This window comes from Lytechinus variegatus, chromosome 5 (genome assembly GCF_018143015.1).
Source record: "Lytechinus variegatus isolate NC3 chromosome 5, Lvar_3.0, whole genome shotgun sequence".
NCBI classification, from domain to species: domain Eukaryota; kingdom Metazoa; phylum Echinodermata; class Echinoidea; order Temnopleuroida; family Toxopneustidae; genus Lytechinus; species Lytechinus variegatus.
The window spans coordinates 2,631,501-2,659,038 of NC_054744.1; the positions used below are offsets into that span (position 1 = coordinate 2,631,501).

The 27,538-nt window shown below is 36.4% G+C and overlaps 1 protein-coding gene across 5 annotated transcripts in view; it reads right to left on the reverse strand.

Moving 5' to 3' along the window:
* LOC121415060 overlaps nt 1-27,538 on the reverse strand; it is a 164,462-nt gene that overhangs the window by 22,483 nt on the left and 114,441 nt on the right. For 4 of the 5 annotated variants that reach the window (XM_041608140.1, XM_041608138.1, XM_041608141.1 and 1 more), the window contains 5 exons: nt 24,434-24,566; nt 22,362-22,373; nt 19,418-19,592; nt 18,486-18,541; nt 7,795-12,960 (listed from right to left, as the gene is read on the reverse strand). In XM_041608140.1, the coding sequence (XP_041464074.1) occupies nt 7,795-12,960; nt 18,486-18,541; nt 19,418-19,592; nt 22,362-22,373; nt 24,434-24,566 (5,542 nt within the window). The remainder of the gene's footprint in view (nt 1-7,794; nt 12,961-18,485; nt 18,542-19,417; nt 19,593-22,361; nt 22,374-24,433; nt 24,567-27,538) is intronic. The other variant, XM_041608139.1, reaches the window with a different exon arrangement.

The following is a 27,538-nucleotide window of genomic DNA, read 5'->3' on the forward strand; positions in this document are numbered from 1 at the left end:
GTATAATAAGTATATAGGGATGTTCTTGTAATTTTCAAGGATAAAAATCTTAGAATATAATGCACTTTCTATTCATTCAGTTAATGTACCAGTGATAAAAATACCATTATCACCATGATCATCATCATCATCATCACCACCACCACCACTATCACCATCATCATCATCATCACCATCATCACCACCACTATCATAATCACCGTCAAATTCATTACCATATTTTTTGTCTGGCTAAAACAAGGTTACCTTTTTCATATGAATCGACCCATACATGTACAAGCAGAATTACAAGTCCTATATCTCTACTGTATTTCCAAATTACACCTGTAGTCATTTACGATAACGATCACCTGTGGCTTTCCCAAATAAGGCCATCTGTTGCCAAATCTGTTTTAATCACACCTTACACCCACGATCACTCCATGCCCTATGGCTATCCAAATTGAAAGAATATTGGTAAAATGTAACAGAGTATTCTACATACTCACCCAAGCATAAATTCAGCGGAAATATAATCACATGCACTGGCATTCCCATGGAATAGAGTACGTTGATGCTATTCATATAACTGATTTTTTTCAACACATGTAATCCCTGGCAGTTGCTTTCCCCTAGTCAATATACAAAGCACAATACAATATCAATGCTTAGCTCATATGCTCAAGGCAAATATCATATTCATCAGAAATTCCAGAGAACTGCTTACTCCAAAAATGCAGCGTGGACATGAAGTTATGATGGAATCACAAATACAAGGAAATAATCATGAACATTTCACTGCAGAAAGGAACGAGTCAGACACAACAAGATGCTCTCCGCAGACAACACGTACTTGATGCACATCCCCCGTCATCACGCCAAAAAGCAGCATCAATTTGTCAGACGAGTTGCCTTGGAAAAGTAGACATGCAGAACGAATGTACAGCCCATATGGAGATTAAATATGAGGCCAGTAATAGAAAGAGAGATGGGAGGATGGCATCTACCCATACAAGAATGCAAAACCCTCTTTCATACCCAACGCCGTTTGGCTACCAGCACATATTACCAATGGATATACATTTCCAATCTCATATCATTTTCTCCCTTTTTAGCATGCTGAGAAAAGACAACAAAAATCAAGGATTTTTCTTGTCACTTTTTGTTTTCCTTCTTTGAGTGGGAAGCCCGGAGCAACGTCGAGGCTCGGTAGAATGTTATGAATGTGTCCTGTATTATGTTAATTGTATGACAGTACTCGTTCACTGATATGTATCAAATACACTCTACACGGAGATACATGTATGTGTGTATACACATATACATAACAGAAATTTTTTGGAATATATTAATGAGAACACATCATATCAATCAAGACAAAGCATTAATCTCTAATTAATAAAGCATCAAAGGTCTAACGACTTACAAACCTCCCAGACCATGTAATACGAAAATAATGACGATTTTGATTTTAAAAAAGTAGAAAAAACAATATTCCCCACAGATAAATAGTTATAAAGGAAAATAGGAAAACTTATTTGAAACAATAGCTAAGAATGGTAAGAAATTCACATTCTTTCCTCTACTTTAATAACATTTTGAGAGGTCTGAATTTGAATCGAGCTTATAATGAAATCGATTCACAATTAAATAAGACTGTCGGATGCAGTGTCCAGTCGGAGGGGGGGGGGAAGGGATTTAAAAACCCACCTTAGGCTACCCCCAAAAGTTTTTCAAACAGGAGAGGGGATAAAACTCCAACAACCCCTTCACTGCTGACGGGGTCACACGAGCAGGTTGGTGGCAGATCTATGAGGGGGGGGGGGGGGGTCACAGTACTTCTCAGCTCATCATCATTGGCTCAAGCCAACTGGTCAACCCTTCTCTTAGCAAAAATAAAAAGATCCATTACTGTTATATATCTCAAAGATTGCTCATTTCTATTTGAATGCATCTTACAAAAACCACTTTGATTCCTTATTTGCTCAATCTACAAAAATTTATGGTCACATTTTATCTTGACAATTTAAAAAGTTTTTTTTCTATTTAAAATGATATTACCTCTTAAATATGTGTATTCTTACCAATAATCCAGTATGCATTGTGACCTCAGTTATTCTATAAACTACAGAGGGAGATATATCCGGTCTTCGTATCATAAAAAAAGTTCAAGAGTGGATTTCATTACAGAGTGAGAATTCTCTCGCCAAAAACAGTGCATGATCAAAAAACAAATTTATCTTCCAAGTAATCCTGCTTCTTGATCATTTTGACAAAAAAATACAAAAGGGGCTTCTGGATTATCACATCTTTTCTCCGAGTTGACTGAAATCTGATAATCTCCTAATAATGATATTCAAGTGGCAAATATAGTGGTGGCTTCTTTCAAAAGAAGCGTTGAAGAGTTACAAAGACAATTTCAGAATTCCCATCACTGTATATGTAAAGTCAAGCATAAGTTTGTGATTTCAAAATCTGCTCACAAAGACTGTCATATGGTGATATTTGAGGTTGTAATGAGAGAAACAACCTCTTGAAAAAAATGAAGAATTAGCCAAACATTTTGAAGTTCCTCATGCACCACTGTATTCAAGTAGCATATTTCAATCTCAAAATCTGCTCACAAAAACTGAAGTAATGTTGTGAAGTCAAAGACAGGAATATGACTACTTTCAAAAAGAGTTTCCTAGATGTTTTTCAGACATCTGAAGTTGTAGAGATGGGATGAACACTTTTTAAAGATGAGTTGAAGAGTTTCCAAAATGTTTCATCAGACCATGGACCGACTACTCTGTGGTCCATAATCAGACTCACGACATCAAAGAGATGGGATGATTTATATCAAAAGAGCTGATGATATTCCAAGATGTCTCACTGGTCATACTCATCCTTACGCTACTTCCTGATGGTGATTGCTTGAGTTGCTTCCAAGAAGAGGATAAAACAAATGAAATGTATCCCTGACGTATCCTGGTAGCAAGGACCTCCTCCCATTACATTCCAAACATATAAACATTGCTAGGTGTGGACTAACGCCATGAATTCAAAATGGGCTGGATGCCACATACCAATGTGATTCACAAGGAACGCTGCGTTCACACTCTTCTCCGAGTGGAGGAGAGTTCCAGGCATCTCAGTGTAATTCCACTCATTATCTTCCAATGTGAACAGTCCTTGAATACTCTCTTCCTTCACAGTTCACCAGGGACAACATTCGGAGGAGAGAGAGTGATCTGGGATACAAAATGGATGGGTTACCCCTGCATTCATCGAAATGAGCCCATTGCATGATTTTGGTGCTGGAATAATGTGATGTTTACAGCGACTGGAATAAACTTCCTGCAGACAAAGTTAACTCATTAGGTGGTTTCAGACCGCCTCGAAGTTCGTCAGTTCCAGGTATTCTCTGATCGGGAAATTTACCCCGATCAGAAAATACCAGGTATTTTGGTAATGTGAAAGCAAACTACGCGTAATCTCCCCGAAAGAAAATACCCGCTAAATAGTAGGTACTTGGCGAAATTACGAGAACTTTCGCGGGGATTTTTCCAAGGTCGCAGGTATTTTGGCGATGTGAAAGCAAATTACGGGAACTTTTAGCCCAGCGTGTCGTTGGGCGCGGGAGCTGTGGGTGGCTGCTGGGCTAGTGATTTGAATCTCGCGCCTTGCCTGCTCATCAGACCATACTATGCGCATGCTCGTAACTTCAGGAACTTATCCCGAAGGGTATGTTTCAGGGCGGTGTGAATGCAGGAATAATTAATGGGTATTTTTTAGCCGAAAACAGTTCCCGTAATTTAACGGGGATTCTTGTGATCAAGGCGGTTTGAAACCACCTATTATCTTTGGACTCCTTCAAAATTACATTTCAATTTATACTTTGAGCCACTCTACACTTAGCCTGCTTTTCAAGAGAGCGTGCTTTGCCAATCTTGTTATTTTGCTGACTGAACGAACAGATACAGACAAATACTGTCTATTATTCTCTCTGCTTCTTGATGTATGTGTCAGGAGCATGGAGATAAGTGTGGAAAGTTGGTATTAAAAAAAAAAGGTGAAATCTGAGGACCTTCTACCCTCCTTAGATACTAAAGTGAATGCAGAGAAAGACAGCCTTCTTCCAGTAACCTATCTCGTATATTCCCTGCTACTTAATAACATGGATCTATTACAGTTTTCTATTAACCCTGTGCTTGCTGAAGTAATCCATCCTCCTGGGGAAATGCTTATAACACACCCCATGGGCTTCACAATCAAGTCATCATCCTTACACTGACAAACTAGGGGGGGGGAGGAGGATGTATGCAGTTAGTCAGCCCTTTCCCTTTCAGGAATGTCATCAAATACAAAAGAGATCGAGATAGAGAGAGGTATCAGAGAGTAAGGATGAGAGTTCTAGTTATGGTGTAGACAGATAAAGAGAAGTCCATCAGAAAGACAAGGGGGTGGTAGTTTTCAAGTCACTGCATCTCTAAGGAATATAAATTGTGAATTCTATGATTTTTATTCTCCCTTCTACTGGGAGGGGGCCTACGCCCCGGGCCAAAGTTATGTGGGCAAGGCACATGGAGAAAGAAAAAGTATTTGAAAAGTTTCAAAAATTAAGTAACCTGATGTGATAATATTGTTAATATTAATCAGTTTCAGCAGTTTAAAAAGGGGGTAAGGTTAAATTCAGCTGCCAAGGACATCAGTTGATGAAAGGGGTGGGGTACAATTTTAATGCTCTCTTGGAGTCCATTGCCAGTTTTTATCGACACACCACTGGTTTCCATACTTATCTCATAACTGTTCACATATCCAAATGATATTTACCACACCCTTTTCAATTTTCCTGGAATTCATAGCAGTCATTAACCTCTGAAATACCAAGAATTATATATGAGTTCCTTGGCATGTTGTCCATTCTATGATTTTTATTCTCCCTTCCATGGGGAGGGGGCCTATGCCCCGGGCCAAAGTTACGTGGGCAAGGCGCATGGAGACATAGAGTATTTGAAAAGTTTCAAAAATTAAGTAACCTGATGTAATGATATTGTTAATAATAATCAGTTTCAGCAGTTTAAAAAGGGGGTAAGGTTAAATTCAGCTGCCAAGGACATCAGCTGATGAAAGGGGTGGGGTACAATTTTAATGCTCTCTTGGAGTCCATTGCCAGTTTTTATCGACACACCACTGGTTTCCATACTCATCTCATAACTGTTCACATATCCAAATGATATTTACCACACCCTTTTCAATTTTCCTGGTATTTATAGCAGTCATTAACCTCTGAAATACCAACAATTATATATGAGCTCCTTGGCATTTTGTTATGTCATTCAGAGGTCCTTGCATACTCTGAATGTTTCTACTATCCCACTAGTGAGAACTTGGTGTAAGATATTGCTAGACATGGCTAATCTGATTTCTGGGATACTTCAGGCATCAACAACAAATATGGGAATATCTTAAGATATGCCATGGGAGCATTTCATTAGATAAACGGAAAATTTTCACTATTTATTATAAGCTACGGAAATAATTGCACCTGATTGGCCAAGAGTGGAAATTATGATTTGTTTTCATGAAAAACCACCCTTGGAGATCATTTCAGGATATGTTTTGTCAGTGATCTTCACAGACTCATTTGATACGAGCCAATCAGATGCAAGGAATTTCAGTAGCTTTTAACACTTCCTTGTTCCCCCAAAGTCTGTATCAAGTTTGGAGAAATCTAAAGATTTATTATTTTCAAAGTTTGAATTCAGTGTAAGCTAACATGAAGGAGATATCATAAAACCATGTTGTACAAAGATAAGATCTAAAATCTGATAAAAACGGTAGAATTTACAATTTGAATGTCTAATAATCAAAATTCAAAATTATCGATGCAAAATATCTTTCAGGTCCTATGATTACAATACATTCAACATTATATTCTTAAAATTAGAGTTTTAGTGCCCAAGAATGTTGTGGATATATTGTATGCATGAATCGTCTACACAAGATGTAGATTGAAACACTCCTGTGAGCGTACATGTATATATATCACTCATTCATTTTCTGTCTGTCTGGACGCTTGAAACTTAACCCTTACGAAGATGACAGATAACATTCTTCAGATGAGAACCAGACGGATGGTATGATGATCATTGTCACTAATGATCACATGATCACTCATTGTAATAAGCTACTAAAATCCTTGCATTTGATTGGTTGGTTCACAGCAATTTTATCAGTGAAAATCATTGCCATGATGCCTAATGAAATACTCAGGTGAAGCAAATGGTGATACAGTGATCTCAAATGCATTCGGGCAAATGTATCCGAAGATAATTATTTCTTAATTACAAATAAATATATGCATTTATCTTTCTCACTCTCTCTCCCCCTTATGGAAGTTCATGGCACAAATTTGAAAATTAGAGTACTCTTTTACTTTTTTAAATATTTATTTTAATCTTAAAGGACAAGTCTACCCCAACAAAAAGTTGATTTGAATAAAAAGAGAAAAATCAAACAAGCATAACAATGAAAATTTCATTAAATTCGGATGAAAATGAAGAAAGTTATGACATGACATCTATTGATCCAAATCAAGTTATTTTCTGGGGTAGACTTGCCCTTTAAGTAACAGATATTTCATATATTAGAGGGCCCGTCCCCCTTAGCCCCAATGGCGTATATATTTCTCCCTGAAATATACTGATCACAAAAAAAGGAAGATATATCGAGCTCTGTAGAGGCTGGCAGGGCTCTGTAATTACATGCAGTAGGAGGCCAAGGTTGTAATGGATTTTCATTATGTTTTTTCCAGCTCATCAAATTAAGTCTCCCCATATCATTATTAAAAGATAACTAGGTTCATCCAGCACACTATTACGACTCAAACAGTCTCATCTGAAATTGCCTTTTCTTTTGAGGTCAGAGCAGAAGAGAGAGCCGATGCATTCACGGCTCGTTGCTCTTCGGAATTGAGTGAAAAGGCCAAAGCGATGAAAAAGTAATTTTGCTCGAGAGAAATATAAAGCTTTGGTGCAGAAGTTTATTTAAATGTAAAAATGCATGTCTTCTCTGCGTCACACACTCACTGCTCATGATACACTGAGTGCCCCCCATCCTAATGGCCAAAATAATAAAAATAAATACATAAATAGCATAATTTTTTTATTTTTCATGAAATTTTGAGATAGATTAATGTTTTGCTAGTTTAATTTTACTCAAGTCATATTATTTCAACCTGGAGTAACACATTCATGAATAGATTATATTCCTTTTATAATGCATTTCCCAATTCTATCAAGCTTAAGAAAGAAATGATTGAAAAGAATGCACTGTGACAAGTCACTGATATTAATTGCACAAATTACTCTAACGCTAAGGAGAAATGGTACGGGTAATATGATTTCTTTCCCTTTCTATAGGCCTATTTCTCTTTTTTCTACTCTCTCATGTATTTCTGTCTTCATCTCTGGATCTCTGCCTCTCTCTCTCTTTCTTTCTATGCCTCTCCCATCTTGTCTTACTCCCATAGGAATATAAAGCAGATGGATGGATTTAGTAATATAATATTCAAGTCAAGAAGCAACAAGGAATCTTTTGACTCAAGTGCAAGCCAAGGGACCACTGCATGCATTTCAACCAGAATCGCAACCTTAAATTTTGTACTCAGAAACCATTCTTTATGACAACATTCTCAAAATAATGATTCAACTCTCCAAAATATGGATCCTGATCATGTCTAATCTGAAATATATTCTGAGCTGGATTTGCCGTCTTTTGTATGACAGGATTTAAAGGTTAAAGAATGAACAATAATTATTAATAACTTACCCTAATTTCTAGGACTCCTTCTTCTGGATCCAGGCTGCTCAGAAGATCAGCTGATACATCATACACAGGGCTCTTCACTCTGGAAGGAGATGGCGGTGGCAGTTTGGGGAGTGCTGGAGGACCCCTCTGCTTATCCTCATCAGCCATGTCCAAAGTCTCCTCCTCCTCATCGTCATCATCATCATCAGCATCATCGTCCGCATCACTCACAATGATCGGAGTCACCTTCTTGCTGATGCCTGCCCGAGGAGATCTGGAAGCGGCGAGAGGTTTGGAACTGGGGAGAGGTGGTTTTGGGGAGGTGGGAATCGAGGGGGTGACTTTGACACTTTGGGTGTCCGACCTAGGTGTTGAGATTGTGAGGGGTTTAATCTCTGGTTTGGAATTCTCAGATGTACTTTCAGATTTAGGGGGACTGGATGTGGGCAGTGGTGGGGGTACATCGACTGATTCTGTTCTTTCGCTGGCACAGAGTTCCTCCACTGTCTCATCCTTAGAAGGGGTTTTACTTGTGGGAATTTTGGAATGAATATCTGTGGTGGAATCAAGCTGGATTCCATCATCACCTTCAAAGGACACCCTCCTAGAACTCATTGTGGTGAGTGCATCAGCTACATTCCTGCGAGCTACAACTGGTTTGGAAGGCACCTTCGGCTTGCAATCTTCCTCCTTCACATTGCTGTTGATGTCTGAACTAGTCAAAGAAGATCCACCTTTTGCTTCATTAAGTTCCTTTTTGGCGGCTGCTGACCTGATATCTTGTCTAAGTCTAGATAGGGATGTTGGCACACCTGTTTGTCCAGAAGAATTCAACTGAGTTGCCCTCGGTAAAGTATTTTTCACTGACTTTTCATCGCTACCCGATTTGTTCAAATTTGTTGAGAATGACCCCAAATTCCTAGTTTCACCAGTAGTAGTTCCCTGATCCTTCTCACTTTCCCATGTGAATTTCTTTGCAGTCAGTTTAGATTTAAAAACACTACCAGGTACACTTGCATTTCCTGCGGCTGATTTTGTGGTCAGCATCAAAGGTTTTGCTTTTATGGAACTGGACAACAGAGGAACTCCAATTTTTGAAGGACCAGAAGTTGATGATGACCCAACAGAGGATGTATTCACAGAAAGTTTCTTTGGAACAGAGAGTCCCTTGAATTTCTGATTCGATGATGTCACAGAATTCAAAGAATCTAAAATGGATGGCTTTGCTGAAGATGGACTTGGCTTTAGTGGTGGTGCCGCACTTCTCGATGACAGTGCCCCATCAGCCTTTACCAAAGGAGATAATTCTTTCTTAGGTGACATGGAACCCCTTACTTTCCCAACAGTACTGTCTGCAATTGGTGATGATTGGGTACATTCTTCTTTTGACACCCTAACTTCTGCCTCACTTTCTTTTGATTCGGACGAAAGACTCTTGGTAGGTGTCTCTTGAATTGAGCTCTCACTGTTTTCTTGGTCATTATCTGAGCAATCATTAAATGAATCTGTATTGGCATATTTTGGCCTTTCCTTTGTCCTGACATCAACATGTGAGCTTGAAGATAAAAGATTCTTGGATTCTCTTTCTGTTATCTTTCCACTGTCCTTTAAGATTGCACCAACCTTACTAGAACTAAGAGGTGGTGAAAGTTCAGAAATTTTGCGTGGAGAACGAGTTGGTGAAAGAGTTCTCACAGGTGTTGGTGGAGGAGATGTCGAGCATGACGATGAAGATGAGGTTCTCCTCTTGATGACTTCACCAAACAATGCACCTCTCTTGGCAACAATGTCGTCGTCTCCATCAGACCTATCCCTTGAGCCCCATCTATTCAGGCTCCCGAGCTTGGGGCTTGTGCGAGGAGATGTGAAGACATCATCACTTCCAACCTTGGGTGGACTCTTCAATTTGATATCCTTGAAAGGAGATGTTTGTGTCTTACCCTGGGACTGTGAGGATAAAGAGGCAAGAGACATTTTAGCAGTGGGTGCTGCGGACAGTGCAGGTGTCTTTAAAGAAATGTTCAGTTTCGATAAGCTGGGTTTCTTTGGAAGTGTTGGCTTTGCACTAATGCTGTCAGAGATAGTACTTGAACCCTTTCCTTGCAAGGAATCAGAAGTAATTTCTTTGCTCTCAATTAGAATATCTTGTTGATCGTTTCTCTCGATAGGTGCAGGGCTAGAACTGATTTTAGGTGATGAACTTGGGCACACTTTTATTTGCTCTGGGAACTCATCACCATCAGGAGGCATCCTGGGTGACATTGGTGTCTCATCACTTGTTACAGACTCTGTCTGATCCTCATTGCCTCTGAAATCCTTAGAGCTCTCGTCTGTCAACAGATTACTTGGATTGTCCTTCTCTGAAGATGACGGTAAGACATGCCACTTGATTTCTGGATTCACATCCACCACCTCCTCCTCCTCATCATCACTAGAATCTGAACTGAAATGGAGGGCATCAGCTTTAATCAGTTTCTTTGCCCCACTTTTAGGTGAGCTAGTCTTACTCCTGGCAACAACTGGAGACTTTACCTTGATGACAGTTCCTTTGCGGTGATCCCAATTTGGTTGACAATCAGAAGTATCCCTCTTGCTCATGTCCCCACTGCTACCAGATAATTCTTCCTCAAGCCCGCTCGTTGCTTTAATGTCCTCATGAACCTCATCCTCATCATCAGAGTCGAAGTCTTCAAGATGAGATTGTGATGGCTCTATAGAGGAATCATCTCTGAAACCTGTAGGCGGCCTCATAACTGGTACATCAACTCTTGAATCTAGGGTAAAATCAGCATGACTAGCTCCAGAACTCATGAACAATGCATCAGAGGAAGTGTCCTGAAGAACATCATCCATTGCCGAAGCAAAAATGTCATCTACTGCTGAAGCAAGGGGATTGGAGGATTGATCAGTTATGGACTTTGTTTCATTTAAGTGTTCCATACTGGAGGCAACACTTGACATGGCACGGATATCAGCTCCAAAGACCTCTTGATCCTGTCTAGCTTGGGGGCTCTGTGGTTTGGGCGATTCATCTTTAGTTTGCATAGTTGTCTTTTTGGAAGATTTCGTATCGCCTGGTTTGATTGGTGCAGGTGTGGCTATTGCGATGTTGGCAGCCAAAGACTTATTGCTTTTCGTTTGGCCTAAAGAAGCATTGGCCTTATTAATACTTGAAGGTGTTGCACCAAATTTAGAAAATGTGTGAGGTTTAGCGAGTGGCTTTGGCTTTGGTGCTACAGAACTCAGAGGAGTAGCATCTTTACTCGCTGCCTCAAACATATTCCTTCTCTGTTTGAAAACATCTTTGTCAACCCTGGAAGACCTAAACCTCCTGGACACACTACTCAAAATCTTTTTGTCCCTCTTCACTACATCATCAGATTTTGAAGAATCAGATCTGCTGCCATCTTGTGACGATTGGGAGGACAGTGAGTCTGTTGGTGATGATCTTGGGGAGGAAGAGCTCAAAGGAGGCGGGGAGCTGGACACTTCTTGAGCAGTTGTTTTGGAAATAATCGTTTCAGCTCTCTGTTTTGATGATGAAATAACAGGTGACGATTTCACAATTCCCTCAGCCTCATTGAATAGGAAACCTCTATGAGACTTCCTCTCTGCTGAAGTAGTCACTTTAACAGGTAATGTCTCACTCCTTGGAGTCACCTCTGGTTTGACTGCCATATCACATTCTTCTGTCTCCATGTAGCCATCATCGGATCCAAGTAAATCATCAATATCCGTTACAGGAGGATCATTGTTCTCAAGACAATCATCCATGGTGTCTTTGGAACCAAAGTGTTCACTCGGGGTCTGATAAAGACTATCATCAAGGTCTACCTTCAGAGATTTCATATACTTCAGGTTGGAAGAGTTTGTTGGTGATTCCTGTGGGCTGAGGTATATTGATTTCTGATGCCCACTGTCACCTTCATCCTGATCACTTAAGGGTTCTGTTTCTAACATCAGTAGATCCTCCAAATCTTCTTCATTCTCATCAGTAAGGTCCATTGAAAAGGAAACAGTGGGAGAACTGTCTCTGGAAAGGGTATCATCTCCCATGGCAGGAGTCCGTGGGCTTGGACTTCTGTTGTGAAACCTCAAGTGCTGCTTGTGCTTCTTGTACGAAGGAGTCAGGTGTGTTCCTGCTGGAAGACTTTTAACATCACTCACATAGTTTACTCTAATGTTTTCTTTTTTCGTAGTAGCACTGCCGTTGTGTCTCCCTTCTACTTTTTGCCAGATATCCTCACTTTTATTGTCCCATGTGTGGTTATTCTTTTCATTTAGTTGGTTATGATTACTTTTTGGGTTGACAAACCCAAGGACATCCTCAACTCGTGTGCTCTCAATCCTCTTCCAGATGTCCTCTTCACCCCATCTTGTATCGCTACAGCTTGATCTCCCACTGGAATTGGATTCCGATTCAGGAGAATCCTGAACCATTGATTCATCATCCTCTGAATCTTCCTCCGGCCTTGCTACAATCACCTTCACTTTCAAGGGCAGGTTGGAGAGGATCTGCACAGTATCAAGGTATGGTCTATTCTTGAGGATCTGGTTGGTAACAGCCAGGATTTCATCTCCCACAACCATACCCCTGGATCCCCCGGTCGCTCTCTCCGCTACCCCACAGGCCAGGACGCTCTTAATCTGCACAGTTTGGGTCAAGCTGTTCTCTTCCTGAGTGTGTTGGATGTTCAAGCCCATGCCAAGCTTCTCACCAAACTGCCTGGTGATCGTCAGCACCTCCAGTCGTCTCCCATCCGCAAGGTTCTTCAGCTCTGCCAGTTCCTCCTGGCTAAAGTGCTCTTGGAGGCTCAACAGTTCACTAGCCACTTTCTGGCTCTGCACCCACGGAAGGGAATCATTGTCCAACGTCTGGGCACTCACGAAGGCTTCAAACTCGGCGGCCAGCTCCGATCCAACCCTACCAAGTCTCTTATGTTCTGTTTTTCCAGTCCTCATGACAGGGTTCTTGCCATTGTTCATCTCTTCGTCTTCCTCGCTGTGCCCACTCCCTCTGTGTCCATTCTCAATATTACTATTCCCCAATGTTGCGTTACCTCCCTGAGGAGATGAATGCTTGTTGACTGGAGTTGAATAGACATCTTGGCTGCTGATAGGTGTAACTATCCTCTCTACTTCAGCCTCCGTGATGGGAACAGACGAGTCCACAACAACTTCCGATCTCTGCAGAAAGATATAAAAAGAAACAGACGTATAAGGAAAACAGGCATCAAACCACAAGATGGGTAAATTCTTTGACAAAGCAGGGTCAATTCTTTGACAACATCAGAAGCAATTATGGAAGCATTACATGAAACAAACGGTGATTTTCACCAACTATTTTGCTCTGAGCCAATCAGATGCAAGGATTTAATTATCTCATAAAAGTGGTCTGTGAAAATCATTATTTGTTTCAAGAAATACTTCACATAAACCAGGGGCCACAGAACGGTTTTCAAAGTGGGGGGGGGGGGGAGCTGACCATGCAAAAAATCACAATCCTATCGTCATTTTTTTGTGTACACGGTTTTGGAAAAAAGTGGGGAGGCTGAAGCCCCGCTCCCGCGGCCCCTGTATACAATAATAAAGTAGAATAACTGAATTTAGAGATACATACAACTGTGCAGGAAAAAATCTACAACACTGTATGAAATAGATAAACAGAAATTTGTTTCACAAATCTGATTGTAAGTTTTGTGAAACCTGTATGTTATGTTTGGAGGTTCATCCATTCAAATACTGAGAGATTAAACTCAAGTTCTGCTGGAAAAAATCAGTTCCTAATTTATCGTACAACTGAAACTTGTAAAACAGAATTTCAATCATTTTCATTTCTATCGGCTCCATAGGAAGTTGCAACATGATCTCCCCCTAATTTTCTATTTTTTTTTCTTCAATATAATCCTTTCTAAGATAAAATCATGTTGACAGCTTTGTGAAACTGCTAACCAAAAAGATATTTGTGTGACCATAATTGCTTGTATAAATTGCAGGTGCAAATTGGAAAGAAAGAAAGATCAATGACATAAAAATAAACTAGGCATATATCAAGATTAATTATAAATACATTATATTATTGTATCACACAAAGATAGAGTAGTAGAAAATGGCAACAGAAACATAAAACATACTACTCTATTAAAAAAATACTGCATCTTAGATACAGTAGTTGGATAGAGTACAAAGAATGTGTGTGTGTAGGGTGGGTATTATATTTTTAATTATTTTTATCACTATTTTCTGACTAAATTTATAATTGATTTTAATACAGCTTATTAAGCTATTGAATTATGAAGAAATATGAAGATTTAAATGTTGATTTGTTATACTGAATAGTATGTTTTGTGATGACATCAGAATAAAACTTAAAAAAAAAAAACCAACAGATTTTTTTGGGAAATGTTTAACATGCTCCCTACAAATAACCTAAACCCAGCAAAAAGTTTATATCACTCTGTAATTACCAGCAACAGCCAATTTTACTATAGTTGTGGTGCTGCCCTCTTGTGGCAAAAGCTAGAAATCATTTTCTTAATTTGGATCCAGAGAGTTGACTTTCACTATTCAAACAATGTAGTCTGCACTCATGTTCAAAACGCAGTGTGTTTTTAAATCTGTGGGTTTGATACAGACTTTTTATATTTTAAGTTTTAATAGTCAACTCTTGCCAAATATGAATGACTCAGGTACCAATTTAATGTAACTTCAAACAACTTGTTGAAATACAGCACCACCACCACTCATCCACACTCATCATCATCAAATGAAAAAAAAAACAACCACCATCAATATCATCATCACCATCGTCATTATCGTCACTATCATCATCATCATCATCACCATCATCATCATCATCAACATAACCATCATTAACACCACCACCACAATCATCAACAAAACCATGACCTTCATCAATATCATCATCATCATCATAAAATATATATTACTATATATCACCATCACTGCACAGGTCAATGAAATCCATAGAATAGTATCAACTTATATCCAACAATAAATAGACAATTTCGATAGATATGATCAAAATCTGACAAGTGTTTATCATTCCCCTCCCACTATTCATTCTAAAGGTCTGGGGCCCGGTATCATAGAGCCTAGCAATTGATCATGAGGCTAATTTTTACAATTGATCACACAATACTCAATGCCATCAGTCGCAGAAATCAATAACATGGATAATCACAACGCTTTATATAAACAGGGCACAGAAATTGAAAAGCTTCCATGTGGGGGCTGGGGAAGCACCCATCAAATGATTCATTAATCAACAGGAAAGCATTGTTTGGAGTTTGAGTTCTTACTCATCCACATCTATTACCTTACCATCTGGGACAATGGACAGCAAAAAAATAATCAATGTCACCCGATTAGAGCTGCATGAGGAGAATGCAGTTTCATTTGACGTAGTTGAAGTGAAATCTTAAAACACATCTTTTTTGTCAACGACTGTTTGCTGGTATCAGTTTGTTTTACATATTATATTGGTGCTGTATCTTTTTAGAAAAATGCACTGAAGAAATTTTATCATTATCATCATCATCATTATTATTGTTGGTATTGTTAGTATTATTTTCATCATTATAATTATCAATATTATTATTATCTTCATCATCATCATCATTTTCATTATTATTGGTATTGTTACTATTATCATTATCATTATCATCATCATCATCATCATAACTATTACTATTATTATTATCATCACAACACAGGTTTGAAAAATGTTGTAGAAATCAACCCCTGGTTTAAAAATGAAGAAAAACAAAGCTGAGTGCTGGTGCTAAACATGACATTGAAAAGTCAAATATAAAAAATCTAGAAGTAGAGAAGTAAGGAAATGACTGTTTAACATTTGATACAAATAAGGATTTTAAAATATTGTCCATACAGCAAGATAGTTTGATAAAACGAAGACATAGTTGTATGATGAAATATTTAGTGCATCTAAACAAAATGGATATACCACATGATAGTATCATAAGAAACATTAAAAATAACCAGAAATAGAGTCAAAGCAGATGCTCTACAATTAAAGGATATTTTTTCCAGAAAATCTCTCTACAATGATATTTACAATGGAAATCAATACTTAATAAAAAATCTTCTCACATTGTATGACAATAACTGAAAAAGAGTTACCACAATTGTTTTTGAACAAATACCTATTTATAATGCTGCATGTACAGAATATACTTGTGGAATAAATTGCAAAGCCGGACAAGGAATGTTTATACAAATTATCTGATAAAAAAGAGACATTTAAAATTTCTAACCTTAGATTAAGAGAAATAAAGCAAAAAAGTACACATTGCATAAAGATAGAAAAGTTACACCAAGATCTCACTGTTTTAATAAAAGCTAAGAACAGCTGTTTACAATGGAAATAGCCAAAAATATTTGAATGGTTTGAACGGAAGTTCACATCAAACATACCATAGGTGCCCAAGATACTTGTTTGATTGCCTTTGCAGTATCATTCAAGTTTATGAGCAAAGAAAATCATATTTCAAAGAGATTATCAAACAGTGAATATGAGTTTATATACTGGTAAGTCTCTTTTTATAAATAAAACTTATTTTAAAATGGGTGGGATGTAAACCACTAAAAATCAAGCATAAACAATCATTGGCTGATTGGTTGATGAAGAAAAATAAACGCACATGTGAAAAAAATAACAATTTACTAATAAATAATGTAAAGACTTATGTCTGAAGTAAATTAGAGTACATGTCTCATTATTTCACACACACCATCTAGTTCTGTTAACTGTGAGGGTAAATCACAGGATGTTATAGACTACTTATTGTGATCACTTTGTGAGTAAAATTCTCTATGAATTGGGTGGGTATACATGTAGAACCACTGAATTTAACCTCCCCCCCCCCTCACAAAAGGTTTGTTGTAAAGTGAATGCAATGTTTCAATAATAGGGTCAGCCAACCAGGATTTTTTTTTACAAACACATACAAAAAAATAAATAAATAATAGAAGCTAACTTTACTGTGAGTACTTTAAAAGTTTCAGCAGCTACATGTATAGAGTACCGAAGCAATAACGTCAGTTGCCATGGTGTCATGGCAGCCTGGTTCTAAACAACCAGGCTGCCAGGCCGCCGAAAGCATGTGTTTCTCATAAGAGAAAATGGCGGCTATCGGAATTTGATCGCTTGCAACCTCAGAAGGATATGAATAGACGATTGTCAGCTGTGACTCTGTTTAGAACCAGCCGGTTTGTTCTCATGACAGTGACGTCACATTTCGGTACTCTATATTTCAAGTATTTTGAAGGTCCCGTCTTTAAAATGCAACGTTTTGCTGCATTTTGCTTTTAAAAAAATTGGCCACATAACAAAGGGTCTCTTTGTGGGGTACAACCAAACAAATTTCAATTGTTTTATTTTACTTTTATACTCATTCATTCATTTTTTTTCATTTTTTTTATTTCATTCTATTTTATTATTTTTCAATTTATTTAATTTTTTAATACATCTATTCTTTAATTATTATTTACAGTTATCATTTCATTTCATTTTATTTTATTTCATTATCATTATTTTGTTTTGTTCATTTAGTTATTCATTTATTTTTATATTTTTCTTTTCAGGGGGGGGGGGTACTTGGGATACTGATATCTTTTTTCAAATGCTTAAAAGATATTATACTCAAGTAAAATTGGTTTAATAAAAACAGAGACTTAAGATAAATACATTAATGAAGGATTGGCAATAATCCACAAAATCATCCATTTACAGAGTTGTGAAGTCTACAATATAAAAAAATTGCTGATGTCACACACCCAATTAAATCATGTGCAATTACACATGAATTTTCATGCATGTTTATTAATGTTAAATGATGAATGGGGAAAACTCACATGAGACATCACAAAATTGTGTTGTCATTTAAAACAATCATCACTCTTCATATTTTTCTCTTTTATTTTTTAAACAAATTTGATTTTAAGTGGAGGCTTCCCCTTCAAAGGGAATATAACAAGAATGAACAATATACAGTTGAGGCCAAAATTTTACATACATGTACACCCATGGAATTCAGTGAAATTTGTTCGCTTGCCAAACATCATAAAATTTACTATATCTTAAGAAATATCATTACTACCATGACAAATGGGGTATCAAATGAAAGAGTGTATTAAGCTCTTTCACCTGATTGGGATGCCGTTGGGATAATAGTATATTTCAGGTGGACTTTTCTTTGAAGAAGAAAAAGTAATTTTTGTGCCAAATGTATTCTATTGTTTGTTATCATATTTTCAAACATTGTTTCATAGAAATGTATAAATGTCAAATCTATGATTTACACATATATTACATTTCTATCATGTCACTACTGAACAAAAAATGTAAACTGAAATATTTGTGACTAGTACAAATATGGAATGTTTTTGTCAAGTAATTATTTCTAATTTGAAGAATTTTTTGGAAAAAATGACACCTAAATATTTTTCAGCTCCTGATGACAAAGCAATGTGATGAAGGGACATGACATACTCATTAATTTGATATCAAATTTGTCATGATAGCACTAATATTTTATAAGATACTGTAAATTCTATGATATTTGGCAAGTGTCATTTTATTCTTTGAATTTCATGGGTGAATGTAAACTTCTGTCCTCAACTGTATATCTATATCAAAACAAGATTTAAAAAAAAAAAACAGCTCTTACCTGGTTCGCCTTTCTCTTGTCACTGTTAATTCTCTGATATCCTGGTAAAGAGAAATCTGAAAATGATGAAGAAAGAATACAGTATTATTCATTGTTATTAAACTTGAATGGTTTGTTCAAAAATACTTATGAATATACGAATAGAGTAGAGACTAGATCGGTAAAATCAATAAGACAAGGTTTGAAAAAATGAGAATTACCATTTAAAGTTCAACTAAACTGATTGAAATATAAAAAAGAGCAAGTAATTTAAATCTCTGGCAAAGGCCCAACTGTTGATACAGTGGCATGAATCATTGAAACAAATTTAGCTTTACCAATTAGTGCCATGACTTGTAGGAATTTCAGAATTATAATGAACAATTTAAAGATATGATTTTTTTTTATTTCAAAAGCAGAAATAGAACAATCAATCATACTTTAATTTTGACCTTGACTGTGGATGGGACTACAATTGTTATTCATTTTTTTTATTACCGGTATCTGACATCTTAGCTGGTTATTCAAAGAACAGTAATTATTTGTATGATTCTATAGCAATCTGGGCAGAAGAGTATATGGCCTCACCATGTGTAATGACCATGCAGTGAGATTGAAATTCAAAGAGAATTTTTGGTTCAGCAATTAATGCTATTTGATAACAACAACAACTAAATGGTAGATAAAAATGTTTTCCCCCCAGCATACACAAACCAGTGCCAGCCGGACATTTTGAATGTCCCAGGACCATCAAGGTCTGTTTTTTTTTATATTTTAAGACTTTTCAGGCATGGAAATGGAAAAAAAGAACTTCCTGGACTTTCCCGGATTTCAAGGACCCGTAAGAATGTAGCTAATAGATGGGACAGAAAAAAGTAACAAACGGAATAGGAATATCCCTTAATGTCACTGTTACTGTCTCCATAAAATGAAGAATTTCAAAGTGGGTGTACCTTTGCTAGAGGCTGTAGATCCGCAGGACATGGCCGATGGAGAACCAATGCCTTCTTTCTCTTCTTCATCTTCCTCATTGTCATGGCAATCGGCTACTTTCTCGTAACACGGCTCAACATCGGAACAGTTTGATAGCTGCTTAGATCGAAGATATTTCATCTCTGCTTCACAGTCCTAGTGAATTCACGAAAGAAGCAACAGAATGGAGGCATGATTAATTTAAAGTAATCAAAGTTATTCCACATCTTTTAAAGAGCTTAGTTTAAAAATCTAATACCACCCTTTATATTATCGTATGTTCCTTGTTCTTTTTTCACATTCTAATTCATTTAGTTTGAATACATTTTCTGTCACAATCGCACAATGCATGTGTATATATTTCCGAAGTGATCAGAGAGGACTATTATTAACCATTTAAAGAGAATACCAATAAAATTTGTATTTTACAATTTTGATGATTGTGTGTAAATGTATCTTTTAATTGTTGTTTTTACATGGTTCGCAAAAAGGTACTTAATTGCATCTTATTTATTGATGTCAATAAACAGACTATTCTACATCTTTTAATATATGTTAAATTATAAAAATTTCTGTTTTCAATGTTTCCCTTTATGAAATTATTTGGTTAAAATCTCTTTTTAGTTGTATGTTATTGATTCTAATTCATTTTATGAGAATGTATTCTCTATTGAAATTGCACAGTTCATCAGTATGAATCTGAACTGAGCAGGAGCATTGTTCGATGATTAGCCTTTTCATGAGAATACCAATATATTTGTATTCTACAAGTTTTATGATTGTGTATCAATCTATTCATTCTGTTATTGTTTATTGCAGCAAAAGAGTACCACTTGTGCGATTTACAAAATTAGAAAGTAAATCAACAAATTTAAGTAAATTTCAGCTACTCCACTAATAATGAATTCTCTTGATTTATATCTAAATTGGAAAAATTTGAAGTTTGATCTTTTCTACATCCCAATGGAACAAGCCAACAATGACTTCATATTAGTCAAGTCCACCTCAGAAAAATGTTGATTTTAATCAATAGAGAAAAATCAGACAAGCATAATGCTGAAAATTTCATCAAAATCGGATGTAAAATAGGAAAGTTATGACATTTTTGAAGTTTCGCTTATTTTTCACAAATAAGTTATATGCACAATTTAGTCACATGCAAACCAAAGAATTGATGATGTCCCTCACTCACTATTTCTTTTTTTTAATATTGTTCGAATTATACATTATTTCAATTTTTGCAGATTTGACAATGAGGACCAACTTGAATGAACCATAAAATGTTAAGCAATGGTAATTCAACATGTTCAAGGAGAATAAAACTTTGTTTCACAGGACAATGAGGAGAAAATTAGAATATTTCATGTAAATACAAAAGAAATTGTGAGTGAGTGATGTCATCAGTTCCCTCATTTGCATATCGACCAGGATGGCATATAACTGTTTTGTGAAATTAAGCGAAACTTTATAATGTCATAACTTTCTTATTTTACATCTGATTTTAATGAAATTTTCAGTGTTATGCTTGTTGGATTTTTCTCTTTTTATTCAAATCAATTTTTTATTAGGGTGGACTTGTCCTTTAAAAATAATCATTCCACTTCATTCAGCAATCTTTCTCAACTATCAAATTCAACATAGTTTTTGTCTAAAATAACATGTACAGTGTACACTGTCATCATGCACAAATACCCATGCCTAAAACAGGTAAAAGTAATAAAGTTATAAAGATGCATAGTACAAGTCAAACAGGTGAATAATATATATGTATCAAACCACAATTCTCCCAAACCCTACAATAATTCAAATATTAAAGACATCTAAACGCAATCATATAAATAACTATTTGAAATCACATGCAGAGAATCCCTTTTTTTTCTGTCTTCCTTAACATCAATCTATTTGTCTGTTTGTCTGACTGCCCGTCTTTATGTCTGTCTTTCTGTCTGTTTGTCCATTTGACTTTCTGTCATCAATTTGTCTACATGTCTGTTTATATGCCTATCCATCTGTCTGCCTGTCTGTCTATCAGTCTTTCTGAATAATATCTACTTCCTTTATCTTTAAAAGAAAAAGCATGATAAATTTGTTTTGAATCAAATAACTTTACAACCAAACTCCATACACCTATACATCAATATATAGGATCCATGCACACTGCTCCAATAATAAATAAAAAATTAAACCCAATATACACCACATGATATAGAAATTATAGTTAATACACATGTACAACAACAAAAAATTAACATGGTATGTATTCACATGTAAGTGAATACTGTATATCTTGGGGTATGTATTGTATGGTAAAGGAAGGGACTATGGGGTGGAGGATACATAGCAAAAGGATTAGGAAACCAAATTGTTAGGATTTGGAGGGCATCATTTATTCATTAAAGAATGTTTCTCTAGGGTACCAATAAAGAGAATACCATGATTCAAACATTACATATTAATCCAAAACTGTAACACAATGTATAGCTACACAACTATTTTTACAGAGTCAGAATTAACCAGGAAATTAGAAAAGATGGGACCCAACTCTATCAGAGTCAAAATCAAGGTGACTGACTTTCAAACTTACTTTGACCCTCGGTGCTTTCAGACAGATACCATCCTAGAGTCACCACAGACAAAGTAGTCAGAACTCTTGAGTCACTCCAACTTGGAAAAGTATTGACTCTGGTCAACACCATTCTGGGTCAAATCTGACTCCTCATAAAAAGGAGTGTATAAAAGTTATATAAGCCCAACATACATAATGTATAATCACCAATTTGGGAAAGGCATTTGAACATTATATATCACATATTTCCAGGATATGGGGATGAAGGGAGAGGCACACATTTTCTTTCAAAGGAAAGGGCTGCAAACAGTACTATAAACCTGATATCGACCCAGATAAGATTTCTAGTAGGAACTTACCAATTTGGTCAGCTGGAAGTGAAGGGTAAGAAATCCAATATTTGGGAGTGGGTAGGAAATTGTTAGCTTATTCACCTCTTTAGACATTTCTTCTGAGACTGATCATAGAATTACATTGTATTTCTAGGAATGTAATTGTATAAATATACTAAAAAGTCCAGGGTAGTACGTGCACATGTAAATGTACACTGAACTATTTTGCCCCCCCCCCACAAAAATAAAATAAAACTCTTGAAATAAATTATCAAGCCGTGGGCCATTTCATAAAGCTGTTTGTAAGTTAGGAGCGACTTTAAGAACTACTGGTGATCCTTTATTGTGGTAAATGGTATATTCATTGGCGATGGTTTGGCATGTAAGAAAGGTTCACCAGTTGTTCTTAAAGTTGCTCTTAACTTACGAACAGCTTTATGAAATGGCCCCCAGATGTCAGTCATCAGAACCTGAAAAGAGTTTTGAAATTCACTGGTTCAAAACCTAAATATAATTGCATCTATGATGTGGTATGCTTATATGGTTTACTTATCTCAAATATATGCATTGTAAAGGAGCATTTAAGATCTGAACTTCTCCCTAAACAGAGTTAACACACTTCCCAATAAAGCAAAAATACATAAATCTTTACGCAATAAAGACACTATTTTAATTTGAAGTATATTTTCTCAGTTGTTATACTTATAAAACTGTAATATCAGTTATAACCTGCCTAGTACTCAAACTTCAAATAAACTCAAATAACTAAATCAGACGAACTAAAACCTATTACAACCAAGTTCCCTAACACATTTTCTATACTTTCAAAAGCTCAAACATTGATTTGTATAATTTTACCAGAGCGATATCTCCTGTTATCTCGTAGAATTCTAAGATCATATTAAAAAGTTGATCATCCTCCTGTATCTCCATATTGAACAAGATTATACCGAAACCTGACTTTAACGGAGCAAATATTATACCCAATAGTAAGGTGTCACGGATCCATAGAAATAGATGGTGGTGTAATACTCAAGGTGAAACACTAAGTAACTGGAAAACAAATTCATTCATGTCTTTTTTCTTTGAACCTCGTATTGTTCACCAATCCTTGAAATTAGTCAAGAATAAAAGTGAAATGGTGCAGAACATGACCAGATAATTCTCCTTGAAAGTGAAAAGTACACCACTGAGAGGGTATTGATTTCACCTTTGTTATCTCAACCCCCTTTTAATCCTCTGCTAATCCCCTATTAATCAATAAGCAAATTAATCAGTCACATTCTGTTCATTGATGGGGAAGTCCATTGGATTTCTTTGTTTGTACTTCCTTCCTGTAGAATAAAAAAAACAAAGGAATATCTTCCTAAGCCAAGCTCCTGCTGACTTCTGAATTCTGTAATTCCCATAAGCTTCCATTATGGTTGGTTTTCTCCAAGGGGGTGGGGGGGGGGGGCTGCAGTTAAATATATTGCTGTACACACGCATGACCAAATAACGTGTTTAAAGGGGTGTTTTTTCAATTTTGGACAAAGTCCGCGCGTGGACTCGTTAATAGAATCGAAAACACAGATTTTCAAGTAAAAGGGTGGTTTTGAAAGACTGGTCAATGGTCAATCGCGGGGTCAAACATATTCAGGGTATTTTTTTTCCCAAAGCTTTTTTTTTAAGACTAGACAAACAAGTTTAGGGTATGTCTTTTTCCCAAGCTTTTTCCCCGGGGTCATATTCTGGTGACATCTTGTTTAGGGGCCAAAATGTGTAAATAAAGCCCGCGAAAAAAACTTGTTTAGGGGATTACTTTACACAGAGAAAAACTTGTTTAGGGGGTGTTTAGAAATTTCTTGGTCACACGTGTGTACAGCAATATATTTGACTGCCCCCCCTCAGGTTTTCTCAGGGATCTTTGTCTGTGCAGAATGACACTGACCCATCGAAGCACACCAACACACCAAGTCAAGTCTGTCTGCCTGAAGATCACCCCAGTGTGAAAACCAACGGAAGCGGACAGACCAAGGTGTAAAAATATCTTCTGCTCTGCCTTGGTATCAAGCACTTTTTGGAAATCCCACCTAAAAGTATACCAAAAGGCTTCTCACCAGAGCATTAGAGTAGCGAGCTATCCTGAGTGTGACAGGGCCGGGTTGTAGGTTACCAAGGATCTTCTGTGCCTCCTGGAGACTGATGTTCTTCAGGCTTTGACCGTTAACGGCAAGGATCTGGGCTCCAATGCTGAAAAAACAACAGAAGCAAGACTATGATTGTCAAAGCAATGAAGATATTCAAAGTCAAAGATCTTGATATTTATTTAGCTCCAAATGATATCCATTTTACTTTTTTTTAATTTTAAACAATTATTTGAGGGTTCCATTGCTGCATGTAACAGCAAAAAACAACAAAAAAAAAACTCTCAATTTCAAAGTAACAAAAATGTACAAATGTGGGCGCATCGTGGTCTAGTGCTTCTGACCCTCACCTTTCAAACAAAGGGCCCTGGGTTCGAATCCTAACCATGGCGTCTTTTCCTTCAGCAAGAAATTTATCCACACTGTCATGCACTCAACTCAGGTGAGGTGAATAGGTACCTGGCAGGATTAATTCCTTGAAAGCACTGAGTGCTGAAAGGCAGCTTGAGCTAAAACCGGGGTAATAATACTGATAACAAGGCGCCTCGGAATGATATTAATAATAATAATGATAATTGGATTTATATCCAGAGGATACAATGCGCTGAAATAGATTATTTCTAGATAGATGGCGCTATATAAATGGCTATTATAATTATTATCATTATATTTATTACAACGATGTTAATATTTCTCCAGCTTCAACTAACATCAATATAATTCAATATATATCTTTCTTCAATTAAAAAATAATATTTTATTTACTGCATATAACACAATTCGGGAACATTATCACTAAACAACAACACCATAACAACAGAATATGAAATATTTGCCCAAATACTTTCGTACATTTCAATGAATAAAAAATACCCTCCTAAAGGCAAAACCAAACTTATGTAGTGCATGAAGTACAAAGAGGTCAGGCCTTGGGAAAACCCATTGATACTATTAATAACAATAACTATTCAATTTAAATTTCAAGTCTTTAGATTTGACTTCTTAAGTTTTTCAAAACTAAAGTAATTAAAAATTGATTGAAATGTGAAAGCAACACATTGATTTGAAGCTTCATGGAGGTTTCACATCCTCTTCCCTTTCAATAAAATTTCTTTATTTATTATTTATATTTTATATAGACTATCAAAAGTAACAAAGTGGTCAACTTTATTGTATTGATGCATCTAAATCCATCAAAACTGCACTGAATTTCTTACATCAACCTTGTAAGCTGAGTTGACAGATTAATAATACATGTAATAGATGATCGAACTAACTCAATTTCATTTCCACTCATTAAATAATTAAAGAAAGTACTTTCATAGACAAGCCTCTCTTTATATCGAGACCTAGGCCTCCATTATCCAGACAATAAGAAGTCTAGCTATGACAGAGGCTGAATAAAGAAGGTTTTATTCAAGCATGGATGTTGAAAGAGGCCTAGATCCTGATAGCTATCTAGGAACATAATTACCACTGACAGACATGTTACACAAATGGCAGGATCGGTCCCTAGTTTTATGAGCAAAATTTCCTCTGGTGAGAAGCAAAAAGGCATTGCTTGATTTTGAGTATATAAACCCTGATCAATGCTCTGATTGAGGACTATAAGGTCACATTGACCAGATAATGAAGAGTGTATCTTACAAACTAGTATGCATAAACAATCCCTTTTCATACCTATAATAGCAGTTATTTTTGTAAAATAAGTGCATATGCGTATCGTAATGAAATGAGTCAGTTTTGGAAGAATATTGATCATAAATATAGTATCAAATAATTATCTACATTCCTCTTATAATTCCTAGTGAGATTCAGTACATTTCTAACAAAAGTGTGAAATATGTAACTCACTTTTAGCTATTTTTAATCGATGCTAGGCAGTTGAACCCCAATATTTGCTTGTATGTGTTTATTCAGCACTTTGATAGCAATATTTTGAAACCTTAATTAAATGGTTTCAGAGCAACATTCTTAAAGGTTTAACTGTGAAAACTGCATGCATAGGAAGACTTGCAAAGATAAAAGAAAACCCTTACATATGTTGGTAACCCTGGATATTTTAGCCAGCGTAGGTACACACACTTAACATACTGTATGTGTGGTTAGTCATTTTCCCCCTTTAATCCCATTTATTAATATCAAAATTCCACCGTTGATATCAAAAATTGCATGTTGTTAACACAAAATACAAAATATTCAAGTTCTTTGTATGAAGAACCATCTGTGTGGTTAACAAAAAAGCAATTGTTGATACAAAGAAATGGGATTAAGAATATGGCTTGCCATAGTCTAAGTGCGTTGACATACACTTGCTAAAAATCTTGAGATGCGTCAGCTCCTTTAAACTCTGAAAAGAAACTGTGTAGGGGGGGTGCTTCACAAAGAATTAAGTATGACGTTGGGGGTGTTGCAAGAAAATATTTGTCATCAATTGCAAATCTATGATGCAAATTTACAAGGGATAGATCAATTTAAACTAAAGCAAATCAATTTATACTTGATGATGCAAGAAGCAGACCATCATAAAGAATCCCTTTTAATACCTATAATAGCAGTTATTTTTGCAATGAAATGCATGAATTTCTAGTGATTTTGGGACCTAAAATTGACTTGCGATCAATTGCAAGTTTCTTGCAACATCCCACTAAATGTCAAGTTTTATGCCAAATGTAAGGCATCACCGCATTGGTCAAATCATGCTAAGAGGATGAGTGCTCCTGCATATTAATCAGTAAGGTTGTGTGTTACATGTGTGACCCCAAAACCAACAATTGGTCGACCAAAATGAATATTGAGATCTTTATTGAGCTTGAAAAAGCATTTCCTAAGCTTTAAAATGATATATAATTACTGTGTAATCTCGGTGAAACTTCCAAGAGGTCTGAAAAAGTAGTTTCCAAGAAATGCATGTATCTTTTCTTTGATTCAACTTCACGACTTCAAAATTTCACAGTATGAAGAAGAATTGCTCTTTCTTTGATTTTGGGATTTTGGATACTAAATTACTATTTTGGCTATTGAAAGAGAACCTTGCCTGGCGACTTATTGGTGGTAGGTTACATATCATGTGCACGT